General features: G+C 39.1%; 1 protein-coding gene across 12 annotated transcripts in view; it reads left to right on the plus strand.

Annotated features, from left to right (window-relative positions):
* Positions 1-19,515, plus strand: part of JAKMIP1 (janus kinase and microtubule interacting protein 1) — a 228,824-nt gene that overhangs the window by 190,224 nt on the left and 19,085 nt on the right. For 8 of the 12 annotated variants that reach the window (XM_048302974.1, XM_048302972.1, XM_048302968.1 and 5 more), the window contains 2 exons: positions 5,591-5,711; positions 7,314-7,369. The exons of 1 other annotated variant lie outside the window; for it this stretch is intronic. In XM_048302974.1, the coding sequence (XP_048158931.1) occupies positions 5,591-5,628 (38 nt within the window). In that variant the 3' untranslated portion in view covers positions 5,629-5,711; positions 7,314-7,369. Of the gene's footprint in view, positions 1-5,590; positions 5,712-7,313; positions 7,370-8,979; positions 9,024-19,515 lie in introns of all 12 variants that reach the window. 3 more of the 12 variants (XM_048302973.1, XM_048302969.1, XM_048302971.1) reach the window with 2 other exon arrangements.

Consider the following 19,515-nt stretch of genomic DNA (forward strand, 5'->3'; position numbering starts at 1 on the left):
GGTATAATGAGTGATAAGTAGAACAAAGATCATATGGGAATAAAATGTAGCTGTTTGATCCATTTGATAATTTCCATCTGGATGGCATTTGCTTCCCTCAGTGAAGGGAATGGGAGCTGCCTATTTCTAGGCAATCTGTTGAGTTTCTTTCACAGAAAAGGACAGTTTAGCTTTTCCTTCCATATGGACATACATTAATACATTTACAAATGTTGTTCATATATCTTTTTTTTTTTAGATCCTGTAAGAAGTCTTAATTCCTAGGTGGGTTGGGATGTGGGTTGAATATTCTTTTTTCTTTTTTTCCCAGAAATCAGTAAGAGAGGGGAAAGACTCCCATTATTCTGTATAGATAGGTACTAGTTAATTTACTAAACCAAAAGAAACCTTGCTTGTTGGAGCAGAAAGCAAGTTAGCTGTAATGAGACCAGAATTATCATTGTTCCTCTGGGCCTGACCATGCTGGAGGAATGGAAGTCTGCAAGCGTGACTCCAGGCTATTGTGGGATCCAAGTCATGCAATCTGTGTCGTAAATTAAGCAAGTTCTACCTCAAGATTCTCCCTCTGGAACAGTGAAGTATTCTAAACATTAAGAGGATCATTATAATCATAATGTCATCTCAGCTAACCAAAGAGAAACTGTTTTCTTAGTACAGTGAGGTGACAATGGTTCATGCTGTGGTTTTGCCACTGCCCCGGGACTACTGGATCTTGTGCCTTTGTAACATTTTTAATTAGCTTTTGATAAGACTTGTGTATCAGAGACAAAACATCAGAGCTGATTCACTTTGGCACCCTGGGTAGGCAGACAGGTCTGTACCCTGCTCCCCTCACTGAGCACATTCATTCCAGCAGGAATTCCTCCCTCCCAAAATGTCATGAGGTACCCAAGTTCAATAAGCAGATAGGCATTGATGCTTTTTCCTTGGAATACTTTCAGTTGAAAAGTTACTCTGTTCTCTGCATGGTAGTTTTTTTTGGGAAGTGCTTGTGTCTAAAACCTTTGGAAAAGTGTAGAAATCTCTTTCCAATATCCCTGCACATAAAAGCAGGAAGGAACAGTTGTAGTTTAAGAGGAAAACCCTATTTTCTTCGTGAAAAACAAGTTTGAATTTTTTTTCATTTGCCAAGCCCACGTGATGTAATCCTGCAGAAATGGGATATTGTGTGACTGCCTGGAGCTGAGGAAAGGTGCAAAACTTAGGAAAAGGGTATGAATCAGTGCCTGGTGTTTTAGGGCCACACCTCCTTCATCCTCTTCTTACTAGTAGGCCATGGATATTGTTTATTCTCTCCTTTTTAGTCTGCTGTGGTGGATGTGCCTAGACAGCTTGATTGCAAATTCATCCACAGAACAGTTCAGAGTTAAAACAGCCTTTTTTTGCTGCCACTGATAATCATTTGCCACTATCAGCAAAATTGCCACCTGTAATCAGATCTGTAAGAGCACAGATGGCTTCCAAATGCACTAATTCAGTACCAGAGCTGTGATTTTAGCAGCAATTGCTCCTTAGCATTTTGCACCTGGAATTTTTACTCATTTTCATATTTATCAAACAGCTGTAAATTGAGAACTCCAGCTTGCAGGTACTTGTGATCTAAAGAAGTCTGAGAAGGATGATTACACTCCAATTTCAACAGAGGCTTACCCTGATTCAGTTAAACTTCAGTTAGGGTCTGGTCCTCAGAGGATTTCAGTGCCTTGTCAATCACGTATTTCATCAGTGAGTTTTTGGATTTCAAAGCTTTTTTTTTTTTTATGTCCATTGTCCTATCTACTTGTTGGTAGACTGCACACGAGTAATCTGAGACAGAGCAAGCTCTGCCTGCTTACATGGTGGACTTCACGTTTGGGATGTGCAATCCAAAAGACAATTCCTGACTTACAGAAAATAGGTTTTTTTTCCGTGTTCTGACCTTTAACAGTCTGTACCAGTGAACAGAGCCATGTCACAGGCAGCTGGTAGGAAGGCACTTGCCTCTTTCACAGCCTGCATCTGATATGCGAAGGGGGGCCCCACCAGTGCCCCAAACACAAGGTTTTCCCAGTAAGGTGATACAGATCTCTCTGCTGGGAAGTTTTGAAATTTCATGTGGTTGTAAACAAAGTATTTATCTGGAAAAAAAGGATTCCATGCTGGCTTGGCTGGCTGTATGCATCAGGAGTGCTCATAACTGTCATGTGACAGGAGGGGATGAAAAAGAGTGTTGGTTAGGTTTCTGGTGACAGGGAGTTTCATTATTCATGTAGTCCACAAGTCACAGTGAAATTATGAAGGATTTAAGGCTAGCGGGTTGAGTTGGCTATAAGTTTCTTTCATACTCATTTTAAAGGAGGTGAGGAGGGAGAGGAAAAAGATTTAAGAGGGGAAATAATGGAAACACAAATCTATCCAGGAACAGAAGTGGAGGTTGGTGGAAAAAGAGATGAAGTTGTGTTGAGTCAGAAGCACTAGAAGAAAAACAGGCAAATGTGTGTTAGGAAGGACAAAAATTTGTATGTGAATCCTTGTTTCTCAATTGTAATGGTTATGTTTTATAAATTGTATATATACTTAGCACACATTTAATTCTTCAGTAAAGCATAGTTAAAGCCCGGAACATTATGATTTGTCAGCTTCCTTCAGGGATAGAAGGCTTTTTATACTGCTAAATGACCTATATGGGAAAAAATAATGGCAGTAATTGCTTGTCTTTCTCCAAATTGGTGTTGGCATGGAGCGTTTTCAGCAAAATAACTGAAATAATATTCAGGGTGAACCATAGTTCTGGATTGTCTTGTGTGTATGTGGCTCATGTGGTAATTAAAAGGGAGAAAACCCAGTTTTTATTAGATTTCTTAGAGATGCATTAAAAGAAGAAAATGTCATGTGATACATTAGGCTATGCTTCAAAAGGGGGAGAAAAGGAGGCAGTGTGGAGCCTCCTTCTGTTCCCCAGAGTTTCAAAAATTCATGGCTGAGACAGTCAATGTAAACATTTTTCATATGAAGTTCAGTCTCATCATGCTGGAGGCCTTTGTCCCTCCACAGCAAACGGCCAGAATGAGAAATCTTCATGTGGGTTGATTCTGAAGGGAAAGCACGTGTGCCTGGCTGAAGGACTTCCTGGGGGAGGGAGGGAATGGGTCAGAATGAGGAAACAGATGTTGTCTAGGCAAGAGTTCCCGCTAATTTTGTTTGGTCACCTGGCTGCTCCAGAAACCCTGTGACAACACATTTTCAGCTGAGAGCCTTTTCATAGACTAGCTGTGACAAATGCAACACCTGGTTTGACATAGAGACAGCTGATGTTGGTTACTTCTGTGTCACTTCAGTTGCAGTTGGGGATTTTCTGTTTTTCTTCTTCTGAAAGTATCTTTAACTGAGACACAGGTAGTGTCTGGTTAGCTAACACAAGTTAAACAGCCAGCTGAAATTTCCTTCCTTTGCCAGAGCCCTTAGAGCTCTCTTTGTGCTCTCTAAGATTTTATCCAGACAGATCATGGCTTTTTCAGTCCTGGTGATGTGTGACAGTTGGATCTGGCTAATATCTCTGCCCTTAATGAGTTATTAAAGTGGGCAGCATCATTAAGAATTTATTTTAGGTCTTTTTCAGACCTTTTAGTTATGAGACAACAGTGGCTACTGCTGCCAAAGGGGGCTTTGCTGCTGCTGAGTCGTGGCAGGACAGGGCTTGGGCAAGTTGTGCTTGTGTGGTACCCCCACACATGCTGACACTGTGGCGTGGGCATCCTGTAAGCAAATAAGTTGCAGCATTCAAATTACTCTAAGGCATAATTGCTTAAAAATTGGCTTTATTCTTACTTGCAAAGTTACCCTCGTGTTTTGTAGGCATATACTAGAACACAACTAGTGAAGTCAAATGGCCAGATTGTTGTGTTTTTTCTTATGCTTAGAGAAAGCAAACTTGTTTGTGAATAGGACAGAAATATGCTTATTGCCAGAAAAGAAAGACCCATAAAAAAATGAGCCAGCAGCTGAAAGCAGATACCTTGGGAAAGAGATGGGAGCAGACTGGTCCTCTCCAGGACTTTCATAATTTTCTACTCAAGGACTTCCTGAAGCAGAGTTGGTTTCTATTCAGTCAGTGAACCTTGATAGATTTTCCTTCTATTAAATTGTGAAGTCTCTCTTGAACCCATATGAACTTTTTCTCTTTGCAGTATTCCATGGAAAGGACCCCCACTCTTAGTTACATGTTAAGAACCATTTTGCCATGAACCTGTTACCAGTCAGTGCATCCTGGCCATTGTCATTCCCGGTTTCCCTCTCCACTTTGGCAAGGTGTACTCTTGCCAAAGAATGAGTCTTCACTACAGAGTGTAAAGTTTGCAAAAGAATCTGTCTAGCAAACAGCATCTTAGTTTACTCGCAGCTTTTGGAATCAAATTTCCAAAGCCATTTCATGTCATATTATATAGAGTAAACATTTTTGAAAAGTCCTAAAACCTCTCTCCTTCAAAATTGCAGTTTTTATTGTAAATGATCTCTTACTATTTTTTCTCTATTTTTAATTAAGATAGAGTACTCATTGAGTCAATTCCAGAGCACAGGAAGACTTTTGGAGGTATAATAAATATTGTAATCTGTGTTCGTTGTCATAGGAACACAGGATAAGTAGTGGGATGGTGAACTAAATTACAAAATAAACACCTTTTATTTTTGTATTTTGGTTAAGTACTTCCATTTGATATACATGACATTTCTCATGTTCTGTCTCCTGTATGGCTCCAAAGTATTTTGCACTCTGGAAATCCTCAGTTTTACATATTGTCTCAGGTTACTACAGTCAAGGGCAAAGTAAATAGGAAAAACAGAATGAGCGTCTCTTCTTGTCAACCTTTTTAAGCTGTGTACACACAATTAACATCTCCAGGCTTCCTCTTGCCTTTTCAGTTACTACCTGTTCCGATGGAACTTTTAAAGCCAAAGTCTTTATGTCTTTAGGTCACATTTCTACCCCAAAGTCTCACTTGTCCTACTGTTGAATATTAAGAAAGACAGTCAGCTTTTTCCAGTTGAAGTGTTGTGTTTCTCACATTCCTGCCTTGTGAATTTAGCAACTATTTATTTCAGATGTTGTCTTTTTATTCCATCCGATTCTATTACACCTGCATTTCTTTATTCACTATTTTGTCTGTTAAATAAAAGTCCCTTTTTATTAAAGTAATTTTACTACCACATGTGATGCAATATTTTAATGCAAATTTATTAGACTGCCTAGCTAAAGCTGAAGATAGTGACTGATGTAAGTAACGTTTTTCTAATCTCCATATGGAATTAATAGGGAAAAATCACAGTGTGGGTCAGTAGTGGTTGATACTTGAAAGCTGTGTCCCCGTTGAACCAAAGCATTCAAAGCATATGCTGAAATTGCATTGTAACTGGAATGCTGTATTGGCCAGGGGGGTAACAACTGACTTAATAGTATGAACTTAGATGAAATGTTGTGCTGAACTGGGGACACTGTTAAATTGACTTTCCTCACTAAAACAAAAACTCCAGTGCCTGCTTTTACACTATGTCAGTGATTGAAAAAACTAATGAAAAGACTCTTCTTCTTGTATGATTTTTGTTTTCTCTCCAGGGATGAGTTTACCAGTTGGTTTGGTCTGTATTATTTAACAGTGGAGAGAGGCATCCTGATGTTCAGTTCAGAGATGTGGATGAACTAGGGTGGTGCAACAACTTACAATGCAGAATGCAAGGTAGGTTCAATAAAAATGAATATTTAGTGGTTTATCTCAACAGTAAATAAGTAAATTTTATTTAATTTTTATGCTTTTATTTTTTTGGTTTCATTTAGATAGAGCAAACCCTCTATGCTAATTTTTAGGAGTGTTAAATTTCAAATACAGCACATCGATCTTGAAACACTCAATAAAGTCAATAGAACCATTTCTGGTGACAAACCCACATCTGTCATTTTTTGCACAATGGTCACTGACATATAATCTATTCTGTTACCTTACCAAAAAAAAAAAAAATGAAGCCAGCAGACTAAGTAGAAATAAATATCATCACTTATGATATTAAAACATCATAATAGTTTAGATATATATTATTTAAAATTGTTCTTAATGTATTTATTATATTTTTAGCTGAAATACCATGCTTATTGATATTTCCTATTCACTTTAGAAGGCTGGAATTCTTGCTCTCATTGGTTCTGGTCCATCAGTTGGACTTGGTCAGGACTCAGGTTGTGCACTGTTGCTGAGTCAGCCAATTCGCATCAGCTATTTACCTGCCTCTCTGAGCTGTGTAATGCTTGCTTTGATTGCATTCAAGATCCACACAGTCCTAGTGAAGAACTTAGCACACTCCACATGCCCTTGAAATACAGCAGCTTTATCCTTTACTGAGGTACAAAGAGATTAAGTCCAAAATTGTGCATAGTCTGTAGCAAAACAGGGTATCAAAATCTGGTCTAAATCCAAGGGCCGTGCACTAAGCACTGGATCCTTTCAGATCAGGAAGGAAGAGTTTACACATTTTTACCCAATACAAATAAATGTAATAAAAGCTGACGTGATTTTAATGGGAGATTGAGTTATGTATTAATTAATCTGGAGTAAGGCAGCTCTGGGGGGACCTTATCACTCTCTACCACTACCTGACAGGAGCTTGTAGCCAGGTGGGGGATGGCCTCTTCTCCCAGTAACAAGTGACAGGAGGAGAGGAAATGGCCTCAGTGTTGCACCAGGGGAGGTTTAAATTGGATATGAGGAAAAATTTCTGCAGAGAAAGGTTGTCAAGCACTAGGACAGGCTGTTCAGGGAAGTGGTGGAATATGAAGGTATTTTAAAGATGTGCAGATGTGACACTCAGGAGCATGGTTTGCTGGTGGACTTGGTAGTGCTGGGTTAATGGTTGAACTTGATGATCTTAAAGGTCTTTTCCAACCCAAATGATTCTGTGATTCTAAATAGATTTAGTACTTGTGAAAGGTGCCATACTGGTTACCTGGGACATGCAGGAGTCCTATATTCATTAACAGACACAATAATTTACATTGATCTAGCTACTGAAAGCTTGTGTAGGCTTGAAAGAGATACTTTTCTACAAAAATGAGAGTTCACAGTCCAGACTTTGATCCTTTGGTTGCCTGAAAGCTTAGATCACTATTCATGGAGGAAACATGCTACTGGATTCCTTATGAGATTCTGAGAACTTCCCTGCTGCTCCATCGTCCCGTTTCACAAATCAGAGTTTCCTCACTTTCAGTGTTTCCTCTGTCTGCCGCATTATGCCCCTTTCACATTTCACTCCCTCTGGAGACCTGCAATGCTGTTAACCGTTTTTCACAGCTCCTGGCAACTGGCTGGACGGGAGACAGTGCTTGCTGCAGCTCACGTGGGTCTAGGTATGTGCTCATTTTAACCAGCATATCTGTGCTGACTGAGTCAGGATCACTTGGCTCTTTCCTACATATGAAAATTGAAATAGCTTTCTGATTAATTATTTAAAATGCATTCTATTATCAATATATAAATTTAGTACATTCTCTTGTTTATACTGCTTTGGTATAGATGCAATATTAAGGGTACACAGAGTGTTCTGCTATTATTATCTGTAGTTTAAAATTATGTACTCTTTGCAGTTCTTCAACATCTTCCTGTGCACATTAATTTTAAATATGTATCTTTGCTGCCCTTTCCATTTCTCTAAACACAGTCCCTATGAGTGTAACATCACTACTCCTAGTCATCCTGTCATTTGGATTTATGCAAGTGTTATCTGAAATGGCTTATGAACTTTCAGAGGCATGTTGTTTCCATCTTCTTATCAAGGCCTTGGTCCTGCCTCATTAAAGACAATAGTAGTCCCATTTTCTTTACTATTCATACAGTAACCCCTACTGTAGCTCGATGTTTAAGATGTCAGTATAAACATGCACATTTAGAAACAGATCTTTAGGCTGTTTAAATTGTTGTGTTCCATCAGAATAAGATAGTAGTTGCATTTTTTTTGCTCACAGTTGCCGTATGTTTGTGTCCAGTTTTTTTGGTCAGTGTTTATACTGTGGTACTCAGGAGAATTTTTTGCAAACAGAAATTTCAGTTTCATGGCTGAAGCCCTTGCTCAGCAGCAACTATGAGCTGATTCTTTGAGCAGTCCATTTGAAATCCACTGCTTCCTGATGATTAAGTTGCACTTTGCCAGGCAAAGCTTAAATTAAATCCAAATGATCCAAGTTAGCTGAATGGACTGAAGATGTACACACCAACTTAAAAGAGAATTTGGATATATCTGCACAGCCCCAAGCAGAGGGGAACTGGCATGTATATGTGCCACTTCATTTGTGCAATGAATACTGGGTCAGGTCAGAGGGATTCCTGTGGCTTTCAGTAGCACAGGCACAGGCAGACCAATCTAGTTGCTTCCTGTGAAAGCCTGGAAATTTATCTTTTGTTTGAAATTAGCCTGAGAGTTGCCTGAATGCTAAAGATGTTTAATTATTTAGAGATGCTTAAGCAAGTCAGTTACCTAAATATGTATGTGGGGAGGAGGGGAAGAAGAATAATGATGATAGGATTCAGCCTAATATACTTAGCCTAGGTTTTTCAATTTTTACATATATATTACTGTCTTTGTTTACATATATATTACGTAGCTTGTTGCCTTTCTGCAGTAAGTGATGGATGTGAATCAGAGGATAAGCTTGAAACCAGATATTAGAAAGCTTTAATAGGACAATTTCTAGTCAGCCATGTGAATACCACAGCTGTGCTGGGGTCAGAGAGGCTTTTATGTTGTTTGTCTCCAAGTCTGACAGAAGATCTACTTGCCCTTGAGTCCATCTAATCAAATCAGGATTAAGTAGAAGCTATGGAACATAGATCACCCTGTAATAACCAGCTATGACTTCATGAGCACCAAAGGTAGTTATCCATCCTATATTAAATCATATAAACATGTGCTTTTCACATCACCTTCTTAACTGTTTTTGTTTTCTGCCATGGTTATATCCAGATGAGGAACTGAGGAAGTCTGCCATGAGTTCAGCAAGTACTAAGGTAACCCAAGTCTTTGCTGAAAGACATTAGTTATTCTATTAATATTTAATCTGGAGCAACCACTGACCTGCATAATTTGATAGAGATGGGTGAGCTTCTCCCTGAACACCCCTAATGCTCTCATGCTTTCTTCACTTTTTAGAAGCAATGTAAACAAATAAACACCAAACACTGCGTTGCCGAAAAAAGCGTGAAACAAGCCAAGAGTACTTGGTATTGCACATAAATTTTCCTGTCTTTTCCTGAAATTCCTCTGAGGGCTCATCAGTGTCTCTGAGCTGGTTGGCTGCTCAGGGGCTCTCCTGGCGCACTGAGGTGGGTTCCCAGCACACAGTATGTGATGTGCCTTCTCAGGCACACCTTAGCTTCTGCTGGGATTTGTGGTTCTGCCCCCAGTGAGCCCCTGGCAGACATCAAGTTACTCATCCTAAGCAGTGGGATGAGACTCAGTCAGTTTGCCCTTGGTAGCATTGCTTCTGCTCAGCTTTCTCTGTGCTTTGTGAGCTCTGAATGCTGAGGCAGCTTCTGAGTCTGTTATGGCAGCTCTTTAGGAGCATCATTTGCAGTTACTACTCGGAGTACACCAAGATTAGGTGTATTTCTCTGAGCTATAGTTAAACCTGAATATTATTCAAAACAAATTCTGTGAAGTCGTTATCTATGCTGCTTTGCCTTTGTGTTCTCTTTCCCAGAAATCTTAATCATCTGGAATGATTTGATTCAGCCTGTGATCTAAAAATGCTCTTTTGACCCTTTGTTTCTTGTGTCAGTACCCTGCATCTGTCCTTGGAAATTCAATACCTTCTTCCACTGCAGATACTGGTTCCTTTCTCTGCCAACTGTGTGGGTGATAAAACTATGAGAAGAAATAGGGAAAACTATATAGCCATGTGACAAATGGGTTTTTGTCCCTTTGCCCCCACTCCACCTCATCTCTGCTGCAGGGGTCTCTTCCAGCACCTCACGCCAGTGAGCTAGCGTCTGCCAATAAAAATTACAATAGGCAAGATCATTTCTTTCTATGTCATGTGACATTCTCACAGATACTAATTGCTCCCTTGCAGGTGCTGTGAAGGGAGTAGGGTTCTCTCAAGGGCTGTGAAATACTAGCATTTTTATGTCATGGATATTATAGTATTCTGTCCCACAGGAACAAGAGAACTTTTTTTCAGTGCCATTAACATTTAGTTCCCTGAAAGATTGAGATCATAGACTTGCAACCGTAATATTTTTTAGCATGAAATAACTAATTTAATTTATAAACAATATATTGACTTTTAGTGAGGTCTTTACAGCAGGAGTCCAGATGCCAAAACCTAGTGCAGTGAAGTACTTTGCCAAAAATATATTTCAAAATTTTCTAAAGAAGATAATAAAGTCTTTAAATGGCAAATATTTAAGACCTGCATTGCTCACAAGTGTTCTGACACTCTTGTGTTATAGATTAAAAGAAAACTCAGTGCTATACCTCTCTGTATCTCATTTCATATACCATATATTACATATATATACTACATAGCACATGAAGTACAGCAATCTCTGCTGCTGCAATCAAGTAAAACTCCTTTCAAGGCAAAGGATCAGTACTCATTTACTAGCTTGGTCTAATATTGTATCACAAGAAGTTGTGTAGTGAGTAGTATTGCTAAAAAGGCTGTACAAAACTCATTTATTTTGCCATTAGTATTTGTTCTCTTTCCAGGCTGTCCTAGAAAACTCAATCTCTCTGGGTCCATTTCAAATCAGTGTTCAGACTGCTGGTGTTTCTGGCTTGCTGTCTGAGAAGACAAATGTCACGGGCAGTTGTAGGAGAGAAGCCCCATGATTTGAAGTTCAGTTTTGCTCTGAAAAGCACCAGCCTGTCACCAGCTCTTGTAAGGCAGCAGTTGTGCTTGTCATGGGAAAGTTAATGCCAATGTTTATCCCCACAACATCTCTGTGCCGAGTCCATGCTATTTTCTTTGTTGCAAAAGCATCTTTAATTTAAATATAGGGACGTTCTAATAAGAAGACACTTGCACACCAAAGAACCCCTAAAGGGTCAGTACTACATTCATTTATTGGTTATTCAGCAGAAATGCACAAAGTAGTCCAGTGCTTTTTTTTTTAACTGAAGCATCTGTTTGTGATTCCTGAGTAGATATCATGTATCTGAGTAGAACAGAGTTTCACTGCCTCATTAAAGTTCCAAGTGACAGCAGATGGAGTCAGAGCTGGGATTAATTGTTAAGGAAAGTGAGAGGCGAGGGAGTTTTATTTCAGTTTTAAGAATCAAACCTCCTGCCCTAGTTAACTCTGAGATATTTGGATTTGATACGGATTGATAAGGAGGTTACTGTAGCTGGGAGATAAAGAACAACCTCAGATCACCTGATTAGGAGCTGATTTTATTCACTGTAACATGAAAAAATGCTAGTAAGGACACAGTGAAAGAGTACTCAGCTATGGAAAAGTTTGCTTTGAGGATTTAATAAAACTAGTACGTAGGGACTTATGGGTTAGAAATACAGGGAGTTCAAAGTTTGGAGGATCTTCTGAAGCTTGGCTAAAAAAGTTACAATTTCTCTTTCTGAAGAAAGTAAGAGGCATTATGTCTTGGTGAAGAGTGAAGAAAAGTGCTGGCCTGGTAGAGAGGGTCTCTGATAAAAAGATTTTAGCTAGGTCTTTCTATGGTAATTCAAATGCCTTTAAAAGTCAGGTTCCTGCACTGCATGAAGGAAAAGAGTTTCTCACCAAGAATGCCTGTTCTGCAAGGTGTGACATCTGAGTTTGGCTGGGAGAGCCATTATACAGTGCTGGTTACCCAGAGATTTCCTTGACATGAGCAGTTCTGCGTTATACTCATCCTAGACCACAAGTGGAATTAATAAATTCCTGCTGTTATGTGCCCTTGCATGCACAGGCTGACATCAGTAAGAAATGACAGTTGTTTAAATGCTGTTACTGGTTCAGTTTTGGGAATGCTTTGTAGTGCTTTTGACAAGCCACCAAGCCCTTCAGTACAGTAGCTGTGGCAGGTCTGGCATCTTAAAATAATATATGTGATATTGTAACATAGGTACTTAGGTCTAAAGCTGACTTTTTAACCCAGAACAGAGTGACAGATGTTCATGTGTGAACATGCTTGGTAATGTTCCCTTTTTGCTGTTGTGTCTCCAGGGTGGAGATCCTCCAATTTATTGGACATGACTCCCACATCAAGTGTCCCTGCACAGTACATGTCCAAGGGAGGGCAGAGACTGTGCTGTCCATTGCTGCAAAAATGCAGTCACTCAGCCTGCTGGATTACAAGCACAACACAAATTTACTCATTTGAAACAGAACTTTGTTTGATTTGGGATTTTTTATTTTTGGTTTTTACCTTTGAAATCAAAACTGGAAAATCTTGACTTCACACAATTTCTGGCAGCATTAGTCTTGATGACAGATATGAAATAGTAAAAGGAAATAGTCTTGATACAGACTAATAAGAGAGGGGTGTCTTCCTTGCTTATGCTGTATATTAGTCAAAGCAAGTCATTTACTCATCTAAATGACAAAGCTGTAATTCTTGTGTGTTTATTGCTGAACAGTAGATTCTGCATGTTTGCTGGTTTATTTTTAATTAATGCTTGTAAAGCTTAAATTGAAATTTTTCATACAAAACCTTTAGTCTCTGATTATATTCAATAGCTTATTCAACAGATGCAGATTTAATATTTTTAGAAGATCTTTAGTATAGTTTAACACCCTCTCTTTTTTAACAGAGGTATCATTCAATCTACATCAGGTAAGATGGAAAACTGCCTTGGCAAATACCATACTGCAGTGAATAGAAGAGAAAGCTAATAATGAAGAAAACTAGTTGTCTTGGGTGAATTCGAAATTCTGTGAGTGCTGATGGACACTACTTCTTTTTTTTTTAATAAGAAGTGTTTGACTCACATTCTAATCCCTAAATGGCACTCAGATTGCATGTGTTGGCCTGAGTGTTTAGTTTGCACTTTTGAGATTAATCTCCTGCTCATTCCCTCTGCTGCAGTATATATAAAATAGTGGAGTAGGCAAAATTATTTTCTTCTAAGTGAATCTATACTGAAAAATGCTTTCCAGCTGCTGATGGGTTTCAGTTCATCAGATCAGACTAAAGCTATTCCAAAATCAAGCATCAAAACTTGTACAGTATGTCTACTGAGTCCTTAATACCAGCTTTCTGTTCTCCCTGCTCCTATTGCATTCCATCAATTGCTAAGTTAGACAAAGCACATACTAATGGTAATTTTACATTTTAACTGTGTTTTAGCTGTTTTTGTACTCATTAAAGGTAACTTCAAACACCTCAGTAGGTCAGGTTCTATTATGACAAACTTGCTTTCAGTGCTCTCTACCAAAATATTTAAGAATTGCCTAAGAAAAAAATTCTTTCTCCTACATATTTTTCACAAAATACAAAAAGCCTTTAAAAGCAAACATTTGCTAAGAAAGAAAACCAAACAGAATTTCATGATCAGATGCTTTTTAGACAGTTGCAAACATATGGTCTTTGTCATAATCATACAATCTTGATAAAACTGGTGTAACTTGGTACAAATAAGTTATTTGCTGCTAACTTATTTGCATGCTTTTAGTAGCATAAAATAGCTCCTGTTAAAGTCAATAATGAAATGCAGTTCAGTTAGGTAGAATCAAAGCTTGAAGGAATACACAATTTCCTTCTTACTTGTGACGCTCTTCATAAAACATTCAATTCTCACCCTTTGTACATAAGTAGAGGCTCCTGAGAGAGAGCTTTGTTCCAACACCAGGAGCACACTACACTGTCTCTGGTTGCAAATCTGCTTTAATCTGGAGGTGACAAACAGCAGAGATTAATGGATTCAATTTGGACACAAGGAGCACATGGATTCTTTAACAAAGGCAGAACATGATTGCCTGGGATTTAAGAAAATATTGACTTGGTTCATGACAATAAAATATACATTATATAGCTTCAGATATTTTTAATATCACCATAGAGATGGGATTGCTCTGTACACTACAGTGCTATGTCAGCAAAACTGCTTAAGTGTATGTTTAGGAAAATTCCATGAACTTCAATAGCAGAAGACAGTTCACTAAAGGTGTAGATAAATTGAGAGATTAGGCAGATGTTTAAACATTGGCGTAGTTGTTACATCAGTGTTTTTACAAGGCGACAGTCAAGACACAGAGAGCCTTCGGGATTTCTCCAACATTTTCCAAGAAGTCTGGGGACAAGAAAGAAGCTGAACCAAATTTTCTTTTGCTTTAGACCCCAGATTAGGCTCAAGAGTGACCTACATAGTCACCTTAAAATGCAGATGATGTCAGCATTGCTATTTGTTGGTGCAAATCCTGGTAGAATGGGAAAAAAATCCAGTCTTTTTACCACTAGAGGCTTTTACTTGGCATCTTTTTAGATGGGTATTTTGGATAAGATATTTTAGGCTAGTTTTATCAACAAATACGAGTGAAACTTTTAACACAAAAATAAATTTTAGACGTTTCTGTCATCCGTTTGATACATCTATGGATATTTTTCCTTGTCTTTGTGTTGTTTTTAGAGACTATTTGACCCTCTTCTGCAAAAGATAAGAAAGGCTAGGATTTGAGGTTGCAGAAATTATGTTGATAGATTTTAATTGCTAGCCAGTGTGCTGTCCTCTTTAATAAAACCTTTTCTTAAGTCAATTAAAATAAAAGGCTTAGAACACAGGAGGGTGCAAAGAGGTGAGAAGAAATGATGTATTGTCATATTAGCTGGAGAGGTGTAATATTCATTTGCAAAGACACAAGGGAATGCAACGATAGTGGAACAAAAAAACTTCCTCTCATCTTCCTGTTATGCTGGGAGCATAGGAAGATTTTTCCTTGGTGGTTGATGTGAGTGTTGCAAGAAATGCAGTTAAGACTTTCTGAAGATTAACTTGTGACGTGCGAGATTGAAACCAAGAAACACTAAGTACCATTCAGGCCTCTGTGACGGTGTGACACACTCAGCACTTTTATAAAACCAGGCCATTTAATTATAGCTGGGAGGTTAGGGAAGGCGAGTTTTAAAAATCTTAGCCAAAAGCCTTAAAATATCAAAGGGAAGTAAGTCTAAAAGTTAGAAGTGTGAAGTTAACATATGGTGCAATGATTTTTGGGTTGGTGTCAATTATGCAGGTTGATTGGAATTAGGTAGAAATCTAACAATACTGGAAAACCAGGTGGATGGACCCAATTTAATCAGCTTCTTCCCTCTGCAGTCTCAACTGCATATCTTTGAAATACGTGTTTTTTTGCAAAATGGCTGTAGACTAACAAAATTTTTTACTGGACTTGTGGGGGCCTATCTTTCCTATTCTGTCTACAGACTGCAGTTGAAACAATGAGAAAGAAAAGGCCAAATGCAGGAGATACAAAAGCTCTTTGTTAGCTAAATCACCAACAGTAAGAAATCAAAGCTAAAAAACCAACAAAGCAAGAAAAAAAAACCCAAATCCAACTAACCATACGATGACAGAGCTTTTCAGTCCAAGAATCCCTTCAGCTGTCTGCTCTATGAAACTCCAAGGCCAAAACAGAGTCTGCATTTTGTGTCAAGACTGCAGTGATGGAATATTCTTACAGTGGATTTAGTTCATCCCCATCAGTTCTTCCACTGATACTGGTGGAGGTTTTTATAGTGCATGGCTTTGAGGCACTGTACTTTGAAGCTCAGTTCCCCTCCTTCCTGAAAATAGAAAAGTAATCTTGCTGCCTTTGGGAGAAGAAGTTGGCTCAGAGAAGAATTATATTAGCATGAAATGTATAAAAAAATAAAGAAGGGACTTGCTTGAGAGAGAACAATGAACACTCATTTGCTGTCTCATGGAGACATTTGTGGCTCTGTGGAAGATCACTATATGACTTATATGCTGCTGAAGTCTCACTTGAAGGCCCACTGTTTTGTCTCTTTTGCTTGAATAATTGCTTAGAATGAGAATTCCTTGCCTGTCCTGCACCTGAAGCAGTTAAAACTGGGTAGAACTACTCATGCTTTTCTGATCCATGGTCATGTGTGCCCGCTCAGGTAGTTTGTGCAGTGGTAATGGAGGAAACCCAGAGTACAACTATCTTTTCTGCCCGACATTCTTACAGTAGCTAAGCCTGTGTTTTAATGACAAACCAGGAAAAGAAAAGAAAAAAAAATTACCTCAGTTCCCCAGTTCCTCCCTCCCTGTCCAACTCCTTCATGTCACCATCCTGGTTGTGTGAGCAGCTTTCCTCCAGCCTTGGATTCAGGAGCAATGTCTTCTCTTGTCTGCAGAACAGCTGTCAAGGAAACATCTAAATGTATGTTGATCTATTATGAACTTGTGGCAGACTGCTGGCAAGCAAGTCTCTAGTTGAATGAAAGTCAGTGACTCTTAAAAAGCACCTATTAAGTACAGGAAAATAAAAAACAAATTGAAGATGTCTCTGTGTTTAATGTTGCATTAGCTGGCTGACTTGTCCTGAATTTTCTTACTTTAAATATTGGGGAAATCTAAGTATTCTGAAAATCTGATTAAGAACTCAAGCTTCTACAAGATGCTAATAAATTGGCCAACCATAGCATAAATATACAGTAGTCTTAGGACCTTATGAAGAAATTTAGTTGTGTGCTAAACTGAAAACAGAAAATAAACAGCAAGTTTAAATAGTGTTGTCATAATATATTGCATCACATACTCTAGTATTTAGAGATAAATGTTTTTGGAAAAGGAGAGGAAATGGGATAAGTGTAACATCATGAGTAGAGTACTTATGAATTTCATAGACTATTAATCTTTAATCTTTAGAGTTCCTATTTAAGCCTACAAATACATTAATCCAGGCATCAGCTCTTCTCTGCTATCTTGATCAGGCAGGTCACAGATGTTGCTATAGTAACCTTGCATTACCAATGCAAAGAGAGTGAAGGATCTGGCTATCTAGATAAATAAAATAATTGAGGGGTGCTTGCAACCGCATTCTGCTTAATGTAATGCTTAGATCCATTGGATGAGCACTTGGTCCTGCGTGGATTAGGGCCTTGACTTGGGATGTATGAGAAAGGCTGGCACTTGAAGCCAATTTCCTGTGAAACAGGTTAGTAATAAGAGAGATGCTCTTCACTGGGAAAGTCCATGAATTGTGGCACAGATGATGTTCATTTGTTCCAGTTGTCAGTCACACTGGCAAAAGACAAACTGCTATGGGTCCCACATGTGGAACCTGCTCTCTAGATGCAGATGTTGTTCAGATATTTTGAAAACCAAGAAAAGGTGTTTTCTGTGAAGCTGAGGTAAGCCCATGTTGCTGAATGCAGTTGTTGAAGACACAGCCCAGTGCTAGTGGGGATTAGACACTTTGTCTTACAGGAGAAACAACCCAGTTACAGAGTGGTTTGTAACAGGCATCATTAAATGCTAGTGCTGGTCTCTCATGGGGACCTGTCTTGATGACAAAAGAATGAGAATTTTCAAGTGAGAAGCAACAAAGTTCTGAATCAGATTTGCCTGTGAGTTGAATATTCCTGAGAGTTACTCCATGGGCTTGAGCCCCTAGGGAAGCTTTGCAATATTTTGGTATGTAGAGGACCCATGTGAATTCTACAGGGGGAAAATCCTAACTTGAGTACTTTTTTTGGATAGTAAGGGAGCTTCCTGTGAGAGTTGCTTGCTTTTACCATGCCTGTGAGTTTTCAGAAAGCACTTCCTTCTTGTAAGAAATTCTTGTAGGAAGTTTGAGGCTTTTTTCCTGAGTTGGTTTTAGTTAAGTATGGCCACTGGGTTCAAAAGTAATGCAGGAATGCAGATAAAGAGGGGCACTAGTGAGTGTAGGCATCACTGAGTAATGATGATTACTCCATTTTCATTGCAAACCAAGCCTAAAAATACTCCTGTAGCCACAGCTCATCTGTGCTACCAATTGAATTTGCTGGCTAAGTCTGTAAAATGCCACTTGAGCCTAAAACAGTGAAATAAGGAAAGAGTTAAAATTCTAGTCTCCTGTGAGCCTTTGTTCAGCCTTCAGTCCTACAAAGGAAACCTCTCATTGCTTTGGAAGGGTCCCAACTCTTTTCTTTTTGTCTGGCCCTGAAAAGCCAGATCAGTTTTGCAACTGGCTTTATTGAGACTGTCAGCCCACTCCTGCCGAGAGGCTGCTGCTGGCCGGGCAGCTTTCTGCAGGGGGAACAACGGAAAGAAAGATTCTGCATCAGAAATTCCACTTGTATTGCTTTCCCTGCCTCCTTCCCAGCACAAAGGTGGTTTTGTTTGTGCTCAAGAACCAACTAAAAAGTTTGGCCGTGAAATGAGCTCTCCTCTGGAGAAAGGGGAAGGGGTGGAACATGTAGCATACAGCTTCAGACACAAACGTGTACCCACTCCCTCCTCCAGGTCACGGGCTAGAGATGGCTGTTGCATTAGCTGGTTGTTATGTTACTTCACACAGCTGCAGGGCAGCTCATGAGACAGCAGTTGCTGGTTTGAATCCTTGAAGAAGTAATTTAGTAAGTTGGAATATTCTATTCTAATTTTGTGGTGTAATTAGCTTGGAGAGAAATTGGGAAAAAAAAAAAGTGCTTCCCCCTTATTGGTGGGACACAGGGAATATTTGGGTATTTGTAATTTGTTCACATTTGTATTTGTTTCAATTCAGAGTATTTGGTGCTGCCAAAAGTGGGAGAGAGGAAAAACACTTCCCTTGCAGCTGACACCCACTTAGGCATCTCAAGGTGGGCATTACTTCAGCAGACTGAATAATGTTAGACTCATGGAAATTAAAATTCTCCCAACAGTTCCCACTGGTGTACACCCTGGTGTACACTCATACAGTGCATCAATCTCTGCTGATAAAATAGGTTCTGCCCCTGAAAAGTTCTTATCCATGTTGCTTGTTTCTTGTGTCTTGTGTAACCAAGGATTTGCAGGATCAGGGAAGCATCCACATTGCTTTTCTTCCTGTCAGAGATTAGGGAGTTTTTTGTGTGTATTAGTCTTGTGAAAATGTAGCCTTGCACAAAGCACTGCTGAGCACATTTCAGGGTTTAGGCCCCAGTGATAGGAGTATCTAAGGCAGTTGGGCACCAGAATCAGATGGGTAACTGAATGTCCAACTCTTTTCTTAAATCCCTTGGGCAATGATAGAGGAAGCTTGAAGGAATTTGTGTATTTCCTTTGTGCTTCTGCAAAAGAGAGTGGTTTACATATTTTGAAGTGAAGACAGAATGTGTAATGCCTCCACAAGAAATGTTAGTGAAGTGAGGGTACCTAGAAGTTGCCCAGTGTCATTCTTTATGGGCTTGGTGCCCTTTCTCAGTCTCAGGCCTATGGAATTTGTAGGATAAACAGCCACATAATTGCAACTGCTTGGTATGTTCAAGCAAAGGTGTGGGTTACAGAATGTCTGCATAGTTAGCTGGGACAATCTACTTCTGGCTTTTTGGCTAAAAAATGGCTCAGAGAACTGACCTTTGAACCTGGTGTCTGATACTGCAAGTTAA

Source organism: Corvus hawaiiensis, chromosome 5, assembly GCF_020740725.1.
Source record: "Corvus hawaiiensis isolate bCorHaw1 chromosome 5, bCorHaw1.pri.cur, whole genome shotgun sequence".
In the NCBI taxonomy this organism is placed as follows: Eukaryota; Metazoa; Chordata; class Aves; order Passeriformes; family Corvidae; genus Corvus; species Corvus hawaiiensis.